This window comes from Ambystoma mexicanum, chromosome 8 (genome assembly GCF_040938575.1).
Source record: "Ambystoma mexicanum isolate Mex_15411 chromosome 8, UKY_AmexF1_1, whole genome shotgun sequence".
Classification (NCBI taxonomy): Eukaryota; Metazoa; Chordata; class Amphibia; order Caudata; family Ambystomatidae; genus Ambystoma; species Ambystoma mexicanum.
The window spans coordinates 618728096-618748909 of NC_090929.1; the positions used below are offsets into that span (position 1 = coordinate 618728096).

Here is a 20814-nt window from a genome sequence, read left to right on the forward strand (position 1 = left end):
AGGACTGCACTTGTAACTGTGGTGAAGCTAAGAGGACAGACAGACAGGACAGACAGGACAGACTTTCCTCTCGGTTTTGTTTAAAAGTTAGTGTTCTGCAAACAAGAAACGTCCACGCAAGCAAAGATTGTGCTGGTAAAAAGGGAAAGATATTTTGCCCAGAAAACACAATTGTCCTTACAGCAGTGAAAACCAGGGGAATAAACGACCACTAAATGCTACACAACATCCCCATGAGGTGACACACATCATTTGATCGCCTGTCCCCCCCCCCCCCCCCGCCTGCCAATAATCCCTCTATGATGCCTCACCTCACACTTTGATTCCTGAGCTATAAACTTCGCTAGTGCCAGCTTCTCCATGGTGGCGTCAGTAAGGATACCAGGATACGGGGGCTCTCGGCAGCCTTTTACCATTGCGGATCTCAGAGCAGTGATAAAACACCTGCAGGAGAGTGGTAGGATACCTTGAGAAAATACAGCATTTCTGGGGAAGTCACAGGTACACCGCATAGAAAATCCAGATAACAGCATCCATACACCTCTATACCAGTCTCCCCTACCACCACCATAGGGCGCCAACAGGCCCAGTCTCATCTCCTCAACCTCTTCATATTACCCAAGCACTTCTTGACAGTATTCTCCGCACTACAACAGTGCTCCCAACACCTATGTCTCCCTTTACCACCCCATCACCCAGTGCTGTTGTACCACCTCCCTCGAAAATCCCACCTGTGCCCTCTGTTACCCTCGAGAGAACGGTCCTGACTTCCCAACCTGACTACAACAACCCAGCATCTACAGTGGTCTCCCACACCCTCTCCTCCAAAACACCCAGTGCATCACTGCACTACGGCCCTATAGGTGTGGGCTTTCCCTGCCTACATCGCATCACTAAAGCCACTGTTCTCGCCACTACTGTCAAAGCGCCCCATCAACCAGTGTGATCTCCCTCACCTTTGTTATAGCACCCCAGAGTTCCCAACTATTGCTCTTTGCACTGCAGTATGGAGTGCAATATCCTTAATGTAACTATAGTACGTCAGCACCCAGTGCTATCTCCTAAGCATAGCATCCATCCCTCTCAATCACTTTGTTGCCAGAGCTCCCAAGACTCCAATGCAGTCTCAATTTCTACTACAAAAGCAACACCCAGGCTGTTTTGGCAATCTCTATCATAAAACACCGCCCAGAAAAATCAACCCCACTGCTTTCCTAGCATTCCAAGACCCTGAAGACTCATCACCCCACCACCAATACAGCAACCCATCTCATCTCCCCCATCGCGACCATAGCACCACTATATGCTCTCCCCCACTCCCGCCATACAATACAATTCTATGTGATTTTAACAAACTCAAAATAAAGAAAATAAATACAGATTTTGTGCCGGGGGTGGAAGGGGCTATTCCTCCACCCCCCTAGCCGCCCGTTTCTCACCCCACATATTTTTTTTAAAATGCAGTATTTTGTTCTTTTATTATTCATTATAATTTAATTATTTCTTTTTTTTATTAGGTATCATCATCACTCGATAGCAATAGAATGTAACCTTCACTGCTACAGTACACCAGCTTCCTTGTGCTGTTCTTGCAGCTACTGGGACACACCATAACCGCTACCTCTTCCCTGCCATCACCACTACCATCCCACCAAATAACTGTCCAACAAAGCACACCCCCTCTATTTGACATACCTTCCCTTCAATAATCTCACAATGTCAGCAGATCCCTATTTTCACTCAAGCAGCCATTCACCAAGCCAACTCTGCCGACAAAAATTGAAAACTGCACATGAACATCTCAAATCAACACAACCCCAACACCTCACGTTTACCCATAGCCCTCATCCCTCTACTCTCACTGAACTTTACAGGTCAGCCTTTGTTCCTTCCACACTACCTCAAGGCTCACAATCAACCGCAATCCACTATGTGCTTCATATTTCATGACGGTTCCATTCTTCAGCCCATCTCACCTTTACTGAAGCCTAGTTGTGGTGCAGCCCAACAGTGTCTCATAGCATTTTAACAAAATACCAACTTAAGGAGTAAGCAATGCTGCCCCCCCCTTAGCCATCGCTCCAAATTAAAACATTAGAAAAATAGGCAATTACTAGACGGACAAGTTCCATTTAAGTTGTGGGTGATGTAAAGTCCAACTTACTCTGTCAGGGTGACATCAGACGTGTCTACCAAGAACTGCCTCCTGCGATTGGTGCACACAAGCATCACAGTCTGCTGGTCCAATCCAACCTACGAAATGAACACAAGGTAATACCTGCATAATATTTACATAGAGGAGAACAAGCAATGAAAGGGTTAAATAAAGATCCCCTTGAAAGTTGGTTCTGTAACAAGGCTCGGTCGACTGGGCCAATTGCAGCAGACAAACAATGGCATACAATTCTTTTCTTCTGAAACTTACCGAGACATAGTCCAGTTCATTGTAAGAAATCGCCTCCTCCACCATGTACGGCTTTTCAGTAGCTCCTACCGAAAGAGAGAAGACTGAAGAATTCTGGATAAGTTAAAGGAACCCCAAAGTTTAAGTACGAACTGTAGCATGAGCCAACCAAGAGGACCACAGAAGTGCTTTCGTTGGTTTTTGCCAGTGAAAATAAATGTGACTGAGCTGAAGAACACAGACGATGCATTAGGTGCAGACTGTTAGGAAAGTTTTCTGTTTAGGCATCTTTCCCTCTCTGAACCCCGCCACTTTTTGCTTTTGTTTGTGAACTGGCCCAAACCTTTTACAGGGAAGTCATTCTTTTTGCCGTCTCTAGTATCTTGCTCTTGGCAATACCATATTCTTGTTTCAAATAAGGTTAGTTGTCATACTAAGTTTATTATCCCCGTTGTGAGACTGCTCCACAGCTAAAGGGTTAAGTAGACTTGGGGTGGAGATAAACAGTATTTGCTCCAACTACAAGAGTTATGATCCTTAATTCGTTGTGTGCCAGCTTGAAAATAAAGAGAGCTACAGCTCGTTGATAGCATTTGTTGAATTAAAGAATGGTTTATTTTTTCCTGATTTCATTTTTTCCATTCTTTTATGTTGGTTATCAACTGACAAATTAAATTTCTCTTCACACGTGTTTCGCCATTCAATAATTCTTAAATGGATCACCAGGAGAGATTAACAAGAAAACAATTCATTTGGATCCCTTATAGTGGGTTTAATCCTTAAATTGAATTTTATGCGATTTCAAGTAATGCACTTGGTGCAATACAGTGTCAATTCACTTTCAATAGGATACTTGTCAAAATACCCAAATATCCAAGGTCAACTGGCAGTTTGCCGAGAGTCAATTTTGGTAGTCCATTGTGAGGTATGCTACCAGGCAGACCCAGAGCCTTATACCTCACAATGGACTACAAAAATGGACTCTCAGGAAACTGCCAGTTGACCTTGGATATTTGGACAAGTATCCTATTGAAAAGTGAATTGACACTGTATTGCACCAAGTGCATTACTTGAAATCGCATAAAATTCAATTTAAGGATTAAACCCACTTTAAGGGATCCAAATGAATTGTACACCACATCTGAGGTGCCAGAGAGTCTGGACGTTTGGCACGAGTAAAAGCCTGCAGCGGTCCCAGATTGGACCACTGCTGCCTGTTTGAATGGTGGAGATTTCTAGGACAGTTTTTCTGAGGTCCGACTAAGTGCTTAGTAAAACCATTCAACTGAGACAGTACAAGACTCCACTCTTAGTATAAGGGTGTAACACCTGAGTACAGGGTAGCGTAGACAGAGCAGCCAGGCGTATCTTAGGAGGGAGAGAGGACTGTATAATCAGTACAAAGAAATTGTAATACAAATGGTGCAAATGAACACAAACGCTATGTATTGTAAAAATAAATGGTTTATTTAAATACAAGTAGGCCCAGATACATCTTGGGGGAAATAAGTAATATGACATTATATATATATAACCACAATTATAAAAAACACAACACTATGCCTTAAAGTTCAAAGACCAAAACGTATAACCGTATTTGGAACACCTAACAAGAGTTCTAGGGAAGTCAAACCAATGGTTACTTTTTAGATTACTTCCAGTAATATAAGGGTAGTAGACCCTAGCAGTTGTAACGTGATGCTCAGCAAGAAATCACTTAGTAAAGCAACTGGATAATATACTTTTTGTCAATAGTGGAACATTGATTCTAGGTATAGTAAAAACCTATAACTTCTTTTGTGATAACCCACCGTTATAATAGGCGAGTCCTGGTGCTTTTGAGATCTGTAAAACACAGATTGAGATAAGCAATAACTCCTGTAATTTATTTATTAGCAAACAGCTACCTCAAGGTAAGTAAAACCTATACACTTTTTAAAGGAGCCAGCTACCTCAAGGTAAGTAAAACCTCTACACTTTTTAAAGGAGCCATCAGCAACTTAAAGGCAGGTATAAACCTCAGACTGTTTCTGTGTGGGTCTAAAGCAGACCACGGAAAGCCAGACCCAGTGTTACACTTTATGAATGACTCAAGGTTAATCTAGGTAGGTAAAACCTAATCCAGACTTATTCTGGACAGGCGAACAGCAAATCAGGGAAAGCAAGACCCAGATGGGAAAATTATACACCTATTCGCTGAAAGAAATAGTGAAGCCAACAGTATTACTTTTGGGAACGAGGCACAGCCTATTTACAAGTGAGTAATGTAACCTGTCATCTACTTTCTATTAGAATGGTGAAACAGTTTCTAAGGAAAGAAATATGCTACATATACTTTTCAGAATGGTAGAACATTTCTAAGGTAAGTAATAGCTTTTGTAACTGTTCACTCTCAGAGTTACAGTTACCAACCAATTTATTTTGCAAGCAAGTACCTTTTAAACACTTATTCTCTTTTCTAGGCAAAAGGCCCAATCCTTAGAAGTCTTTCCCTTATTCTTGGAGCATGAGTGTTCTCAGTGGCAGAAGGGGGATGGGGTCACTAGGGTATAGTGTCTAACAGGTAGGTCAGGATAGGTTCTTAAGCAGCAAAAGTCAGAGTTTCTAAGGAAGACTTTTAGAACAAGTAAGTACTTTACCTTTAGAGTTAGTTGAGGGTCCAGGGGCTTGACAGAAGACACCCTAAGAGGATTCCAGCAGTGGGCCTGGGTGAACTGGATGAGAGACATCCCAACCACAGAAAACACTCCAAAACTACACCGGAAACACTAGAGGCTTAAGGTAAGTAAATGCCCAAGCCAGCACAGTACCTCAGCACAGAGGAATTTGCAGCAGGAGAACTTCAGGATCTGTAACCAAAAACCTGGTTGTTTAATTCCTTCATTAAAAAGACAGAAGATAGGACACTGGAAGGACGTTTGCAGCAAGGATCACAGGGAAGGCTCTAGGCAAGCTTTTCCTCGAGGCTGGATGCGGATCTGTGGATTTGGCACCTTTTTCAGGAGCACGAAGACAGAATATATTGCTGGTTGGATTCTCGTTGTTTGCAAGGTCCAGCACTCTGGTGAGGGGACTTTTCAGACTGGAATCGTGCCTCCGGAGATCCAGCAAGATGCCCACAAGTTTAAGCGAGATTCGGAATTTGAAAGATCATGCACCGCACAATGGCTCGAGGTCCCAGGTTAGTGTGGTATTGCAGCATCGCAAGGTCACAGCTCGGCGTAGAAGGGCTCAAAATGCAGGTCTTCTTGAGTTTAGTGGGTCTTGCCAAGCTCTGGGTCGTTGTTGTCAGAGTCCCCATGACGATTAGAAGGAAGGGCTGCAGCAGGATCCGGTTACACAGCAGGCTCTCTTTCAGCCGCAAATTCTTCAGCTTCATCTTCAGTTTGGGTTCCAGTAGTCGACTACCTCTTCAGCTTCCAGGATCAGACTTTTATGCAGGAACCCAGCCAACCAAACAGCCATGCAACATTCAAACCTGGGGGTTGGCAGTCTTTTCAGGACAGCCAGCCTTCCAGTTTGAACCAGATTCTCACAGTCAGGCTGAAAAACACAGGGCTGCAGAGGTTTGGACTCCTCCATCTTTTCCTGCCTTCACAGACACTCGGGAGCCTGGGCGGGGAGTCCACAGGACTCCCGCCGAAGATAAAGTGAACAGAAAGGAGTAAACGGTTACGCTCACCTGGTTCCCACAAGGGCGTCGATCGGACCCGGACAGCTGCGGTCTCCACCAACGTGAAGCGTAGTGCAGAGATGACAGTCTGGACTGGCCCGCCTAATCTCGTCTGCTTGACCCGTAGAAGTATTCTCCTGCAAGTGGAGAATCGATTTTAGTGATGGTCCCTCCCCACTGTTCTCGTTCTCCCCACAAGTCACCTCCGATATTCCCAATTAGTATCCTCAGATTATGTTTTTAAATGATGAGCTCTCCATCCTGCGAGGCATGCAGGGGCGCGTAGATACCAGTTAGTTCACTGGTTTGGGGTACTGGAAGAGTTCCGGAGGAATATGGACTCCAGGGTTTATAAAGTTCAAAGAGTTCAATATGTCCGATGTTCACTCTTGCATCCCCTTGTTGAATTGCAGCTAAAAAATATTGTCTGGAGGCTGCTGATGGCGTTCAGGTAAGAGTCTGTATTACCCAACACTGTCCGGTAAAAGTTGCGCGAGTTTAACTTATTGTTTTCTCTTCCTTTATTGATGCGGCATAAGAAGATGTGGAGTAGTGAAGGGTAATGCCTCCGGTGGTAAATCAGGTAAGCCTAGTGGTAAAAGTGATTGTATTTGTTGGCTCTCTAGGCTCACCTTGTTATTCCTTTTTTTTCCCCCCAGGTATTGGAGTTCGCCGAAGAAAATGATGGAGGCAGCGGCGAGTCGAAAGATGCTGTGGACTGGTGAGTATGGCGCGGCGCTGCAGCTGGCGATGCGACGCGTGCTGAAGTAACGTCCTTTCAGGCTCAGAGTCGTGGTGGGCGTGGCAGAAGACTGGATGCTGGCTTGCAGGCACAGTGAGCGTTACGCTGCTGAATGCAGAATAACACGAAGCGTGTGTTGCTGGTCGGGCGTGTTTAAATAGCCTCAAAAGTAGTCCCAGGTAAGAAGTCCTTAGAACCACACCTGAGTAAAAAATAGTCCCTGTAGTAAAATAGTCCCCTCCAGGCTTCACGTTGGCCTGGATTCATTTGCAGCATGGTCTGCCTGAGGTAAGGAATGACTATGAGCCTGGCGCCCTAGGCGCCAGGACTGATTTCTATTATGAGCTTGGCGCCTAAGGCACCAGGGCTGAACCCAGACAGCCCCTAGCCGGGGCTGCTGAGGTTTTAATAAATGTCTAGCTGTCTGCTTCCGGGGCTGATGGGCTTGGTCCACATGCCCGGGGGTAGGCATCATGACATACGTCCTAGATGTCAGCAGAAGGAATAAGAAAGGACAAGAAACGCTGTCAAAAAAGATGACAAGAGATATTTTGGTAAAATTAGCACCCATGGGTGCCTTTGCAAACAGCCTGTGGTAAAGGTGCACGGAATTAATAAGAAGGTTCAATGCTACCAGCCATTAAAAGTAAGTTTGTCCTTGTAACATAAATGTTACATTTAAAATGAGAAAGGGGATACTCAGTATCTCCCCAGCACTGCACATAAGGTGGTGTATGCTGGTCTCATCTAATAAAAGTAAACATTATCCAAAGATCCTTTCTACCCTTGGGAACTGTAGTTCTCACAAGGTTAGTCAGATGAAGTTAAAAGGGTAGCCCCTAGGGCAACCCAGCAACAATAGGCACTTATTGCCAAAAAGTTGTCAAAGAGGATAACTTCTAAAAGACACCATGGAGAGTCTTAAATATGACACCCATAAAAAGAGTAAAAGATTATGTGAGTGTGTTAGGTAAGAATTGATGTAGTCACACTGTATGAGACAACACTTATCTGCTTGGTATTAGGTAACCCACCATTTGGTACAAGTCTGTACTACACAAGTTGGTAGTGTGACGTAGCAGCCAGGCCCATCTTAAGAGGGGTAAATGTGAGCTGTAGAGCTGTAGCAATGTAATTCGTAAATACAAGTAACACTTACACTCAAGGTTTCAGTTATAACTAGTTATTTATTTAACATCAATTTTTAAATAAGCCTTCTTTAAAAAGGCAATTATATATAACTCTGCAAATATACTTTCAAATACTTTTCAGAAACAAACAAGTTAGTGGATACTCTTTGGATATTCTTCTTACACAATTCCTACACCCTGAGGTGACTTCATTCACAATGACAGTAATGGCATTTATCTATCACACTAGTTATACTTTGCAGATTCTGAGGTTGCAGAAAGGAAGGTTTTTAGGAAGGAAAAGGATAAACAGGTTCTCGGCATATGTCATGACACTTTAGAATCTTACAATGAAATCTAGACAAGCCTTTCCCAGCAATAACAGTCTAAACCAAGTTACCAGCTATGAGGGACAAACATTATCAAAGTCAATGGGCCAGAAGAGTCTGCAGGGAGGCAGGACAGCCAAAGTTATTTTGAAACAGTCTACGAAGCTGAGACACTTCTTAGAATCAAAGTCTTGCACAAAGTTAGAGGGTTTGTAGAAAAATCACTTTTAGGGTCACAAGCTGTTAAGTCTGTGAAAAGCAGAGTTGGAATCAACTCTAATGGTAAGCCACTGCAAGTCTCAACCGAGAAAAGCACAGCTCAAAAACACAAAGGTAATAACCTTAAGTCTAAACATTAGCTCTGGTTTGAATGGAAGTGGTCCAGCTGGATTCTGTCCTGTTGCAGTGATGCAGACCCCGAGTTCCTGAGCCTTAGTCATGGGGACAAGAGGGTGGACGCCTGGAGGGCTCCTGCGGCGGAACTTTGGAGGTTGTCGGCAGCTATGGGCCATTTTCGGTTCAGCGACACTTCGCAGTTTCAACGCTTGGTAAACAGCACCGTCGTGGATCTCGGATACTAGTTGGGGTTCCTTCACTCCTTGGGTCCGGTACTCTGGTGAGGGGACGTGAGCTCTGGTCGATCTGCTTCTGGAGGGTCTTTAGGAGACTCCTGGAGCTTCTAGCCAGATTTCGGACGTTGCACCCGACTACGGATTTCTCTAACCCTGGTGAGCCCTGGCACTCGGTTCTTGCAGCAGAGAGGAACTACAGCCGGTTGGGGAAGATGGTCCAGTGGAGTTCGTCTTGGGGTTAGTTGGTCCCACTAACCCAAGGGAAGAAGTCGTCCCTTCCGGAGCTTCTCTGTTGAAATGAAAAAAGGAGTTTCAGCACAGCAGCAGGGCTTTGCCAGGCAATTCAAAGGTCCAGGAGGATGCAGCAAGTTTGTTCACGGTTTCTTTGTTGAGTGCTTCTCCCAGTGGTCGACTCTGCCCCTAGTTCCAAAACCCTTGCCTTTTAAGCAGGTTTCTACCATTCATGCATAGTCTAGGCTGTCAACCACCCAGCAGGGTGGCTGTTCTGAAAGGACAGCCAACCAAACATTCAGGACTGGTTGCATTCAGGCATTCCTAGAGACAAAGGACAGGGGGGTTTCGGGAACCTCCCTCACATGCTGCCTTTCCAGACACACTGGAGCCAGAGGCGGGCTTCAGGGCTGAAGCCGGTCAAAGGCAAAATGAACAAAGGGCTAAAACCTGGCTCCACGCACAGAGTAAAACCCAAGAAAGACCTCACAAACAGAAAATGGCAAAAAAAGAACACCAAGGCCATTTTGACGAAATTGTCACCCATGGGTGCTGTACTGCAGCTGAGGGTTCAGCCTGCGGTAGAAAAGCACAATGGTGGGAACATTAAACCACTGCCACCAGCCATTTAAAGCAGTGAGGGTAACATAGAAATGTTAAATGAGAATGTAGGGTAAGGGGCTACTAGGTAACCCACCAGACCTCCACTTAAGATGGTGTGTGCTGGACCTACAAAGAGACAAGGTAAGTAAAGTCAATTTCACTTTACTATTCTTGGGAAAAGTAGTTCACACAAATTTTGTTTTTTAAACCTTATGAGAAATCTAAAGGATTTCTCTGTAACACTGCACTGAAGGTGCTGTGTGTCACCATACAACAAGTACATGCCTGTGGAGTTTGTCAGACTCCAAAAACAGACGAAACACAATCCAAATCAGGTCAAAACACATGAGAGAGTGAGAAAAAGGCCACTCACTCCAGTATTACCATTAAAAAGTCCTCAAGTCCAGAAAAAGAGCTGGGGCTCTCTAAGGTTGAAGGGAATTAGCACAGAAATGAGAATTCTCCCTAACAGTGTGTACCTGGACCACCCGGTCGACTGACCAGCTCTCCAGTGGGCTACCTCAGTAGAAACGTTGCTGCTCTTCGCTCGTTGACAGAACTTCCTGCCAAATTTCAGCTTCCTACATCAAGGGATCCTGCTCCTTCAACTGGGACTGAAACACACCTGCTGTTGCCCATGTGTGGTAGCAGTCGATGAAACTCACCTTCCCTCATATGTGCCTTCTGCATTTCTTCTTCGCAAAGGGTTGCACTCCCTGCTCCGGGAATCAATCAGAAGAATCCTTTCATCTGCAGCTCTTGGGCATCTTCTACTGGATCCAAAGCGGAAAACCTACCTCTAGCAAACCCCAGTTGACCGACCTAGTGTAAAGGGTTAGTAATGCGAGGCAGACAACTGCTTGGTTTTTTTTCTCAAGATAAGACATTTTATTAAGAAACAAATTGGTGGGGGGCGTGGCCAGCAGCCGAGCGATGAGGACGTGAGCTTGCATTGCTCCCAGGCCGCCAGCTAGATCCTGAAATAATTCTGCTTTTCCTGCATGACTGAAAGTACCCAAAGCGCCTCATCGACGTGGAAACTTCTGCTGCACACCCCTACCTGATCCCGGAGCAAATCGGTGCCGGGAGACCCACTTGGCACAACTTGCAAAACGCGAGCCCACGCGCCGCAAGACAAACAAAATGGTCGCTGCAGACCGCGGATGAGCGAAGGACGCCACGCGCCATTTCCAAACCCTGCCCGTGCGTTGGCGGCAAACTAGCGGGGTGAGAGGAGCTGGGCCGAGCTGCACAGCGAGCAAAGGGAAAGGGGAAACGCCCCCAACGTCGCTCCCAGACTGCGGGGAGCGGATCTCGCTGAGTGCCTCCCCGCCTCCCGCCTGCGGGATCCCCAGAGCTGCGAAGGTTTCCTTCCCTCCTGCGACAGATCGAGGAGCAGAGGGGAGACATCCTTGGAGGTGGCCCCTGCGGCTGACGACCGCAGACACCCAATCCTGCATTATCACGACGGTGTACGCGGCCATACACTGCTTCCGCCTGCCCCGACGACAACAGACATAACGCCGTCAGGCCGCCCGGAGCGCCTGCTAGACTCCTGGGGCGGCCCCCGCTCATCTCCGGACGGCTGCCGGCGGATCAATCCTGCGGTAAGGAGAAGGGGGGACGGGAGATCAGGGTGAACCCCCTGCGCAGCACACCTATACGCTCCCCCTCCCGCGGTACGGCTTATCGCCTGACGGCCCCACTACAAGAACTCCTTCAGTGGCCCCATCCAATCCATAAATATAGATGGGCGACACACGTGGGACACCGAAATCCTGGTGCTTTGCTACCGTGCACAGGGACAATACGGTGCACCCGTCCCCGCGTAGGCAAGTAAAGTGGACCGGGAAACAAAACACTACCCCCATACTGTGTGGGCGCAGATCCATGAGTACTCCAGGGGATATGACAAGCCCCCTGAAAGCAAAAATAAACTGACCGTTAAACCCAGCACGGAATCCAGCAGACTACACCTGGACTGCGGAGAAGATCCACACGGTGGGGCAGCCACTACCGTAACGGTCACGGTCATACGACCCAGGATAGTAATCATCCCCGCCACCGGAGAAGCAGGCGGATAAGCAGGCGGAAGCCGCGACAAACTGTCCACCGATTGACATCACAGACCAGGCCAGCTGCTATGGGGAAAGATAAAACAAAAAAATGGACAAGTCAAAGCAAAATGGACCAATTCACCACGACCATGGCGAGCACCCATTCGGAACACGAGCAACCAGACACCATGGTGGAAACAGAGAACATTATATCCCTGAAGGACATCATGAATGCAATAACAGACTTCAGAACCTCCATGGAACAAAAAATGGACAGCATTAGTACAGACGTCTCACTCCTTCGCCATGATTTACAAAAACTGACCTCCCGCACAGGGGAAGCGGAGCAACGGATCTCTGGGACTGAGGACGGACTGCGCACTATGGAACAAAGGATGGCTGGGGTTGTGACACGTCTGAAAACACTGGAGGAGAGGGCGGAAGACAGTGAAGGGAGATCAAGACGTAATAACGTCCGCATCCTGGGTGTACCGGAAAAAACAGAAGGCCCTTCCATGGAACTGTTCCTTGAACAATGGATAACCGATATGTTTGAGCCCCAGACATTCTCGAAGTTCTTCTCAATTGAGCGCGCACACCGGGTGCCCACTGGAAGACCGATACCCAGAGTGCCTCCACGCACCATAATTGCAAAACTGTTGAATTATAGAGATGCGTTGCTCCAGACGGCACGGGCCAAGGGCACACTGACCTTCAATGGGTCCAGAGTGACATTCTTCCCCGACTACACAAGGGAGGTGCAGAAGGCCAAGCAGTCGTTCGATCAGCTCAAAAGACAACTCCAGACCCTACACATGAAATATGGCTTACTATTTCCAGCCCAGCTCAAGATCTATCATGGAGGAACAACGGTGCACTTCACTGACCCAAAAGAAGCGTGGAACTGGGCCGAGAAACACATTGAAGGCGACTGGAGACAAGGGAACAACAGGAACAGAAACAGGAGCCGACGTGAACCACCAGACAGAAGGCGCCCGGCCCCACAACCTCCGATGCAAGAACCACAACAAGAGGAAATGGGCTGAAACAGTAACACTAACAAGGAGTACTACCCCCGCCGCGACCCAATTAATGGGTTATCATACCACCTCGGCATAAGTGTGGCGGGCGGCCCACGAGGCACAGATGCACTCATTGTAACGGCCAACGCCACGCCCTCGACTTGAGACACCAGACCCGCTAAGGAGCAGTAAGTCGGGGGGAAGGTGTAAACAGTTCATACCAAGTTAATCTGGCGACATAGTAGTTAGGCGCCAGTAGTGTTAGGGCGACAGATACTTCATGTTGGGGAGGAGTATGGGGAGGGGGGATAAGAATTTGTTTTATGTTAGTTACCTCCCAGGAGGTCATACTATTTATAATGTTAAGAATCACACCGTCTCTAGCACACTCATTGTCACACTACTATTGCTAGCAGCCCACGTAACACAAATGGATGAGCATGTCCCGATGGGAAACCAACCTATTCTTAATCATGGCAACCATTACCAAAGTGCGAAACCACACAGCACCCTCAATAACCCGACGCATACAGTTGTCATCCACACACGTTTCAAATGGCGGGAGTTACTAACGTGAACAAAAACAGAACAATCCGAGTGTTGACATGGAATGTGAATGGGCTCGGCAACTGTATTAAAAGACGACTAGTACTACAATCATTGAACAGACACTCCCCAGATGTGGCATTCCTCACAGAGATACATCTAGCCGGCACCAATTGCACATTCTTCAGGCGCACCAACTACAGACTAGCATTCCATGCCGGTTTTACCATGGGGTCACGAGGGGTACTAATCCTAGTACACAAAAGACTCCCCTTTGTGCCCACGTCCATTACACAAGACATGGGAGGGAGGTTTGTGCTCGCGACAGGAACACTCTGGGAACGCTCTGTAACCATGCTAGCTGTATATGCACCTCCCAACCTACTAACCCCCCTGACCAATGACATCACGCCCCTAATTATGAATAACCTCGCAGACCTTACACCAATTGGGGGAGACTTCAATGAAGTAATGAATGTAGACCTTGATAGAACACATATAAGATCCAGAAACCCGAACACACGCACCAATCTTGCCACATTCACTGACGCATTGGGGCTGCGAGACGTGTGGAGGATGGTACACCCTGACATAAGGGAATACTCATACCACTCCGGAGCACACGCCTCGCTGTCTAGGCTGGACTATTTTCTATTGCCACTAAATAACATGCATGAGGCATGTGAGGCACAATTTCTCCCCAGAGGTATATCGGACCATTCCCCGCTAATAATAACAATCAAAACCAACAGATCGATCCCCCCACCCAGCTGGTGATTGAACAGCTACTACCTAGGCTTCCCAGAACTAGTTGAACACATCCAAAAGACCACTGAGGAATATTTTGAGATGAATACCGACTCAGTAGACAGCCCGGTAACGTTATGGGAGGCTTTCAAGACAGTGCTCAGAGGGGAAATAATAGCCTGGACCACAGCCCATAAGAAAAAACAGCTAGAAGCAATACGTGATGCCGAAGCGAAAGTGCAAAAAGCAGAGGCTGATCACCTAACCCATGACAAACCGGAAACACATTGCGCACTACAATTAGCGCAGACACAACTTCATCACATAGCCCTAGACAATGCAAAGCAGGCACATACTGCGATGCGAGCAAAGATATATGAAACAGGGGACAAAGCCGGGAAGATACTGGCATGGCTAGAACGAAGAGACCTAGGTCTCTACCAAGTCAGGCAGCTGACAACAGAAGATTTGGAACCATTAGTGACAGACCTAGATATAGCGGAAGGTTTTGCAAAATACTACGCAAAGCTATATAAGGCACCAACCTCACCACCTGTAATGGACATCCTGGAAGAGATTACCCTCCCTACTAACCCAAACCATGTCAGAACTCCAATCGGGCAAGACCCTATGCCCGAACGGCTTCCCCATCGAATTATGGAAATAAATAGGCGCAAATGTAATTTCTCCACACTTACTTCGCTTACTACAACACTCACACTCACAGGGCTGTCTCCCCCCAGACCTAAGGAAAGCCACAATAATAGTTCTGCCCAAAGCAGATAAGCCGCCCGATAAATGTAGCTCCTACAGGCCCATCTCTCTTATAAACTGTGAGGTCAAAATACTGGCAAAGGTACTAGCCAACCACCTGCAACAAGTCATACACACACTGATGCATCCAGACCAGTGTGGATTCATGCCACAGAGGTCCACTAGGCAGAACATATATAGGTTACACACAGCACTGGAAAAACAACCTGAGACACAGGACCCCCTGGCTCTACTCGCCATAGATTTCGAAAATGCTTTCGACTGTCTACTGGGAGGCAGTATGGGTTATTATGCAGCACATGGGCATAGGACCGTACTTTATGAGCTGGGTCAAACTGCTATACAACCGCCCAGAAGCAGCTACAAAGGTAAACGGACATGTTTCGAATCCTTTCCAGCTAGGCAAAGGCACGAGACAGGGCTGCCCTTTATCAGCCCTAATCTTTGCAATAGCAATTGAGCCCTTAGCAATTCTATTGAGATCCACACGAACATGGAGCGGCTTCAGGTGGTCAGATGACTGGGAGGACAGAGTGTCCTTATATGCAGATGATCTGTTGATATACCTGAAAGACCCACGCGAATCCTGCCCCATAGTGACGTGATTATTAATATGATACGGAACGTTTAGTGGCCTCCGCGTCAACTGGACTAAATCTATATTATTCCCACTGAAGCAAATAGATAACGCGGTGCCGGACGAGTGTCCATACTGTGTGGAAAAGGAGCAGTTCAGATACCTAGGCATCCAAATTACGAATAACCTAACAGACTATGTGCCCAAGAACCTACACCCAATAACGACGAGATTCAAGGAAGACGTCCGTCACTGGATGTCCTTGCCACTAACACTATTGGGTAGAGCTGCACTCTTTAAGATGATGGCGCTCCCCCGCTTTCTCTACATACTTCAAAATGCTCCACTACCTTAGCGTCCAGCGAATTCCATTTTTTTTTCAAATTTCTTTATTGGCATTTATATAATAAACAGTTGCATTGTAGCCTCGAGCGATCACAGTGGTATAAACCAGGAATAATCAAAATAAGCCATTTAGAAATTAACGATTAAGCAGAAACAACAAAACATAAACAATATTAACAAGTCTCCGGATGGTCAATAATGAACGCAACGTAGGGAGGTCAGGAAACAAATAAGTTCAGGTTAGGGACTGCGTAAGTATTCTGAGGCAGATAACATGTATCAATAGGGGCGAGTTTCTCAAGGGGGTTATCGTCATTGGGGGGGTTAAGTAAGGCCCAGGTGAGAGTTTTCCAGGCTTCAAGTGCTAAGCTCGTGTCTTCAGGGGCTGTGGCAACACCATCCTCCGAAGCTGAGGTTTCTGCCCCTATCCAGCATTCCAATTCGTTACGCCATACTTGGTATTGTGGGCCCCCAGGGCGCTTCCAAGCCATAGCAATGGTCCTTTTGACCAGAATGCATACCAGGTCCATAAGCTTAACTGAGTGTTTGAACTTGGCCAGTCTGGGATACGTTCCAAGAAGGCACTCTTTCGGGGTCCACTCGTATCTGGTCATGTCTGCCTCGCTACAGAGGAGTTCTGCTCTCGCCCAGAGTTGTCGGGCCTGGACGCATCCCCAGAACATATGCATAAGATTTGCTTCATCTCTACCACACCAAGGGCAGTTATGTTGGGGTAGCTCATATATTTTGGCTATTCTAAGTGGTGTCAGGTACGAGCGGTATAACATATTGAGCTGAATCAATTTAAATCTAGAATTTCTAGATACCACGTTAGGAAACGCTAGTGCTCTCCCCCATTCAGCTTCAGACAGTTCATGTCCCAAGTCCTCTTCCCATTTGAGTTTGAGGTCCCGACTACGGGGATTGGGCCTATCGATTAGGTGACTGTATATACGGGACACAGGCCTCCATCCATCTCCCAAACTATATAGATGCGTTATGAAGGGGTCAGTTTCAGGTTCTTCTGGCCACGTGTCCCATTTAGTCCGAGCAAATTTACGGATCTTTAAGTACCAAAGAAATTGGCCAGCTGGCACGCCATCGTCAGATTGCAGGGAGGAGAAATCCCGGAAGGAGCCCTCATTATATAGATCCCCCCAAGTGTACACTCCTAGCCTTTCCCAGTATCTAATGGAGGCAAGGTCTACAGAGTTCTGACACAGGTCGGCAAGGAGCGGTATGTCCGGAGTATATACATGTTTCAAGTGAAGAAGCATTTTAACCCTTTGCCATATCGGACGACCCAGGACAGCTAAGAATGGAATCCCATCCACAAAACGTTGAGGGGCCCAGATGAGTTCATTTAGCCGGATCGGAGCAATTGGGCGTTGTAAAAGCATTGTTTCGGGGGTGTCATCATCGGCTAGCCATTTAGCCACGAAGCTTAGTTGGGCAGCCAGGTAGTATCGTTCCAGATCAGGGAGCCGAATGCCTCCCTGCTCGTAAGGGAGGGTCAGCGTGGATAATGCGAATTTGTGCCTACCAACTCCCCACAAGAAGTCTTTAAGTATCTTCCCCAAAAGACGAAAGAAGGGAGTCCTAATATAATAAAAAATATTTTGAAAACCGTAAAGAAATCTGGGGAGAACAATCATCTTAATGATGGAAGCCCTACCTATCATGGATAGGGGGAGGCGAGCCCAAAACCCAATCGACTTGCGCAAAGGGGGTAGCGCTGCTGCCGTGTTGTTGACATGCATAAGTTCAGGCGTGTGATAGATATTAATGCCCAAATAGCGAAACGTGATGGGGCACCAACTTATTCCCAGCAAGGGCAGGTCATCAATGTGTGTGTTTTGGAGGGCACCTAACGGAAACAGACAGGATTTATATCTGCTAAAGTGTATGCCTGATACCCTGGCAAAGTTGCCGAGGACCTCCAGCATGGTTGGGACATTCAGCTGTGGGTCCCTCACATAAAGGAGGACATCATCCGCATACAGGGAAATTATGTGGTCTACCCCATCAAGCCTTATACCAGCGTCGAAAAATTGTTTCCTAAAAAAAATGGCGATGGGTTCAAGCCCAAGTATATATAGCATAGGGGAGAGCGGGCAACCCTGCCTTGTGCCCCTTTGTACGTCCCATGCCGTGGAGATGAGCCGGCCAGATTTTACTCGTGCTCGTGGTTTAGTATAGAGGACTGTGATCCATCTAATGAATCGTTCTCCAAAGCCAAACTCCCGAAGCACCGCAATCAGCCACTCCCAAAAAATAGAATCGAACGCTTTGATGGCGTCCAAAGAAAGCAAAGCATAAGATTCCCCTACATGAGTGGAATGTGACAATACATGTTGAAGCCTACGAAGATTGGCAGTGGTGTTGCGACCCGGCACAAAGCCGTTCTGGTCAGGGTGTACCACTTCTCCGATCACCTTGGACAGCCGCTTAGCCAGAATGGTTGTAAGGATTTTAACATCATAGTTGAGCATCGCAAGAGGGCGATAGGAGTCACAGTCATCTGCAGGTTTACCAGGCTTGAGGATCGGAACCACCAAAGTCTCACGCATACTCCCAGGCAGGATACCCAACTCGTAGGCTTCTAGGAACACCTCGTGCAGCAACGGAGTCAATTCCGACTCATAGGTTTTGTAAAATTCGGTGGGTAGCCCATCACTGCCCGGGGCCTTGCAAGTGGCCAGAGACTTGATAGCATCAGTTATATCATCTATGGTGATATCAGCATCCAAAGCCTCCTTATGTGACAGCGGGAGTAGGGGCAGGCCAATTTCGTCCAAGGTGTTTGAAATTTCCTCAGGGGGCACCATGTCGTTGTGGGAGTAAAGTTGGGCATAGAAGTCCAGCGAATTCCATAAAATAGATCAGACGCTTAGAAAATTGCTATGGAACGGAGGTCACCCTCGCTTAGCACTAGCCACACTACAAAGATCTGTATGGGAAGGTAAATTGGACTCCCCCGATTGCAAACCTACTACTGGGCCAGTCAAATGGCAATAGTGAATGATAGACTTCATGAGGACACAACACTACCACACAACAGAGAACAAGAACCCAACCAATATGAAAGATCCGTTATAAGGTACCTTTACTGCTGCCCCGTCCATGATGACGCACATATCCCGGATATGGACAGACACCCACAAATACTTAGGCTGGGACAAAAAGTTAACTCCAGCACAACCACTGTGGAATAACAAACTACTCCCGGAAGTGAACAAATTACCAAAATGGCACTCCTGGACCCAACTAGGCATTACCAAAATTGGGGACGTAGTGAGAGGAAGCGAAATAAAACCATTTACAGAATTAAGCACTACCTTTGCACTTCCAACAAATGAGCAGTATCACTACACACAACTGAAGCATGCACTACCGATTCATCTTCCTGAAATGATTGATATGCCTGATTACACCCCTTTAGAACGTAACCTATTCCCAGACATGATTAAAAACAAAGTTACATCCACCATGTATAGTGCCATAACATCCTTTGGCACTGGGGAGCTGTTAAGTCTGAAAGCCAAATGGGAGGGGGACGTGGGTGACATACTTCGAGAAGACTGGGTAACCGCCCTGATGTTCCCCAGAGAAACAGCGATTTCCTCCAGGCTCAGACTGACCCAATTAAAAATATTGCATAGAATATATTACCCGAGGGTAGCACTATTCAAATGGGGCAAGACCACCACTCCATCCTGCTTGAGATGCAAACGAGAAGAAGGCTCGTATTACCACATACTATGGGAATGTACCATAATCCAACAATACTGGCAGCAGTGCTGCGATGATCTCTCAAGGGTATTGGGCAAAACGATTCATAGAAGTGCAAAACAGCTACTGTTGGGGATAGAAGGTGAGGTTGAACTGTCATGCTACGAAAAACTGCTCCTATCTACTACCACTGCGATTATCAAGAGGAATATAGCACAACTCTGGGGCTCTGAAACGGCACCAATCTATGAGCAGTGGACCACGGATGTGGACATTTGTATTGCAATGGAGAAGAGTCTACACAGGTAGGGGATGCCCTGAGAAAGGCCCTAAAATTTGGCAAAAGTGGGAAGACGCGCACTGAAGAAGTAGCCCCCGCCAAGAATCGGCCTACCATCCAAAGACATGTACAGAAACCTAAAACTACGTGATACTAGTGTAGCAAATGTAATTAGATGTGTTAAGAGACTTCGCTGAAGTGGATGCACGGTGTGAAGTTGTTGTTGGGTGGGAAAGGGAAATAACCGTTACCTCGCTATGCGAGGCTGTATGTTTTCTCCATGTGCAGAAAAACAATAAAATGTTGTATTAAAAAAAACGAAACTAATTGGCAAATAAACCCTTGCTAATCCTACTCTATCAGGAAATTCCCTACCTGGTCTAAAGTTAAGGGAATAACTCCTATCATAAACAAACTGGTCTCCACACTAAACAACAAAACATTAAAAGAAAATCACACATAAAAGAATAAACTGTATTTAAGCTGAAAATCACCTGTCCTGGGTAAATTCCTTACCCAGGGTTTTTCAACGTCAATTCAACAAATGTCCAAAGGAAAAGAAAAGTCTTGAACCTGTTATTACGAGTTCCAAGTCAATACAAAGGTTTATCAAACAAAAATCCACTGGTAAACATTTGTCAGCTTTCGGTAGAAAAGATCCCCTTCCAAGTTCAGCCAATAAAATAGCACCAATGGTAATCCTGGATGGCCTCATTCCAAGAATAGCCACAGTTCAAAGATTAGGTTAATAACTTCAACAACTTTACAATTAAGACCTCTGCAGTACATTTGGTATAATTGTCAGGATGCTTCTTTTGGGGTTGTTGCTTTCCTCTTGACAACCAGCCTTCTACTACTGTTACTGTGGGACCAGTCTCCTTTGTTCCACAGTATACTACTACTTCAGCCAACTTCAAACGTGCCATCCACTGACAGTTTATACCCCCACCACAGTTCAGGTACTTCTGCTTCTTCTTATGCAGTTTTGTACTTCAGAATTATTAGGCATATAAGGAACAAGTTACTTACCTGTAACTGTTGTTCTCCAGC

At 46.5% G+C, this 20814-nt stretch overlaps 1 protein-coding gene across 2 annotated transcripts in view; it reads right to left on the reverse strand.

Moving 5' to 3' along the window:
* The window catches only part of PLEKHM2 (pleckstrin homology and RUN domain containing M2), a 775621-nt gene that overhangs the window by 346413 nt on the left and 408394 nt on the right, over positions 1 to 20814 (reverse strand). For both annotated transcript variants that reach the window (XM_069610321.1, XM_069610320.1), the window contains 3 exons: positions 2426 to 2490; positions 2165 to 2253; positions 312 to 444 (listed from right to left, as the gene is read on the reverse strand). In XM_069610321.1, the coding sequence (XP_069466422.1) occupies positions 312 to 444; positions 2165 to 2253; positions 2426 to 2490 (287 nt within the window). The remainder of the gene's footprint in view (positions 1 to 311; positions 445 to 2164; positions 2254 to 2425; positions 2491 to 20814) is intronic.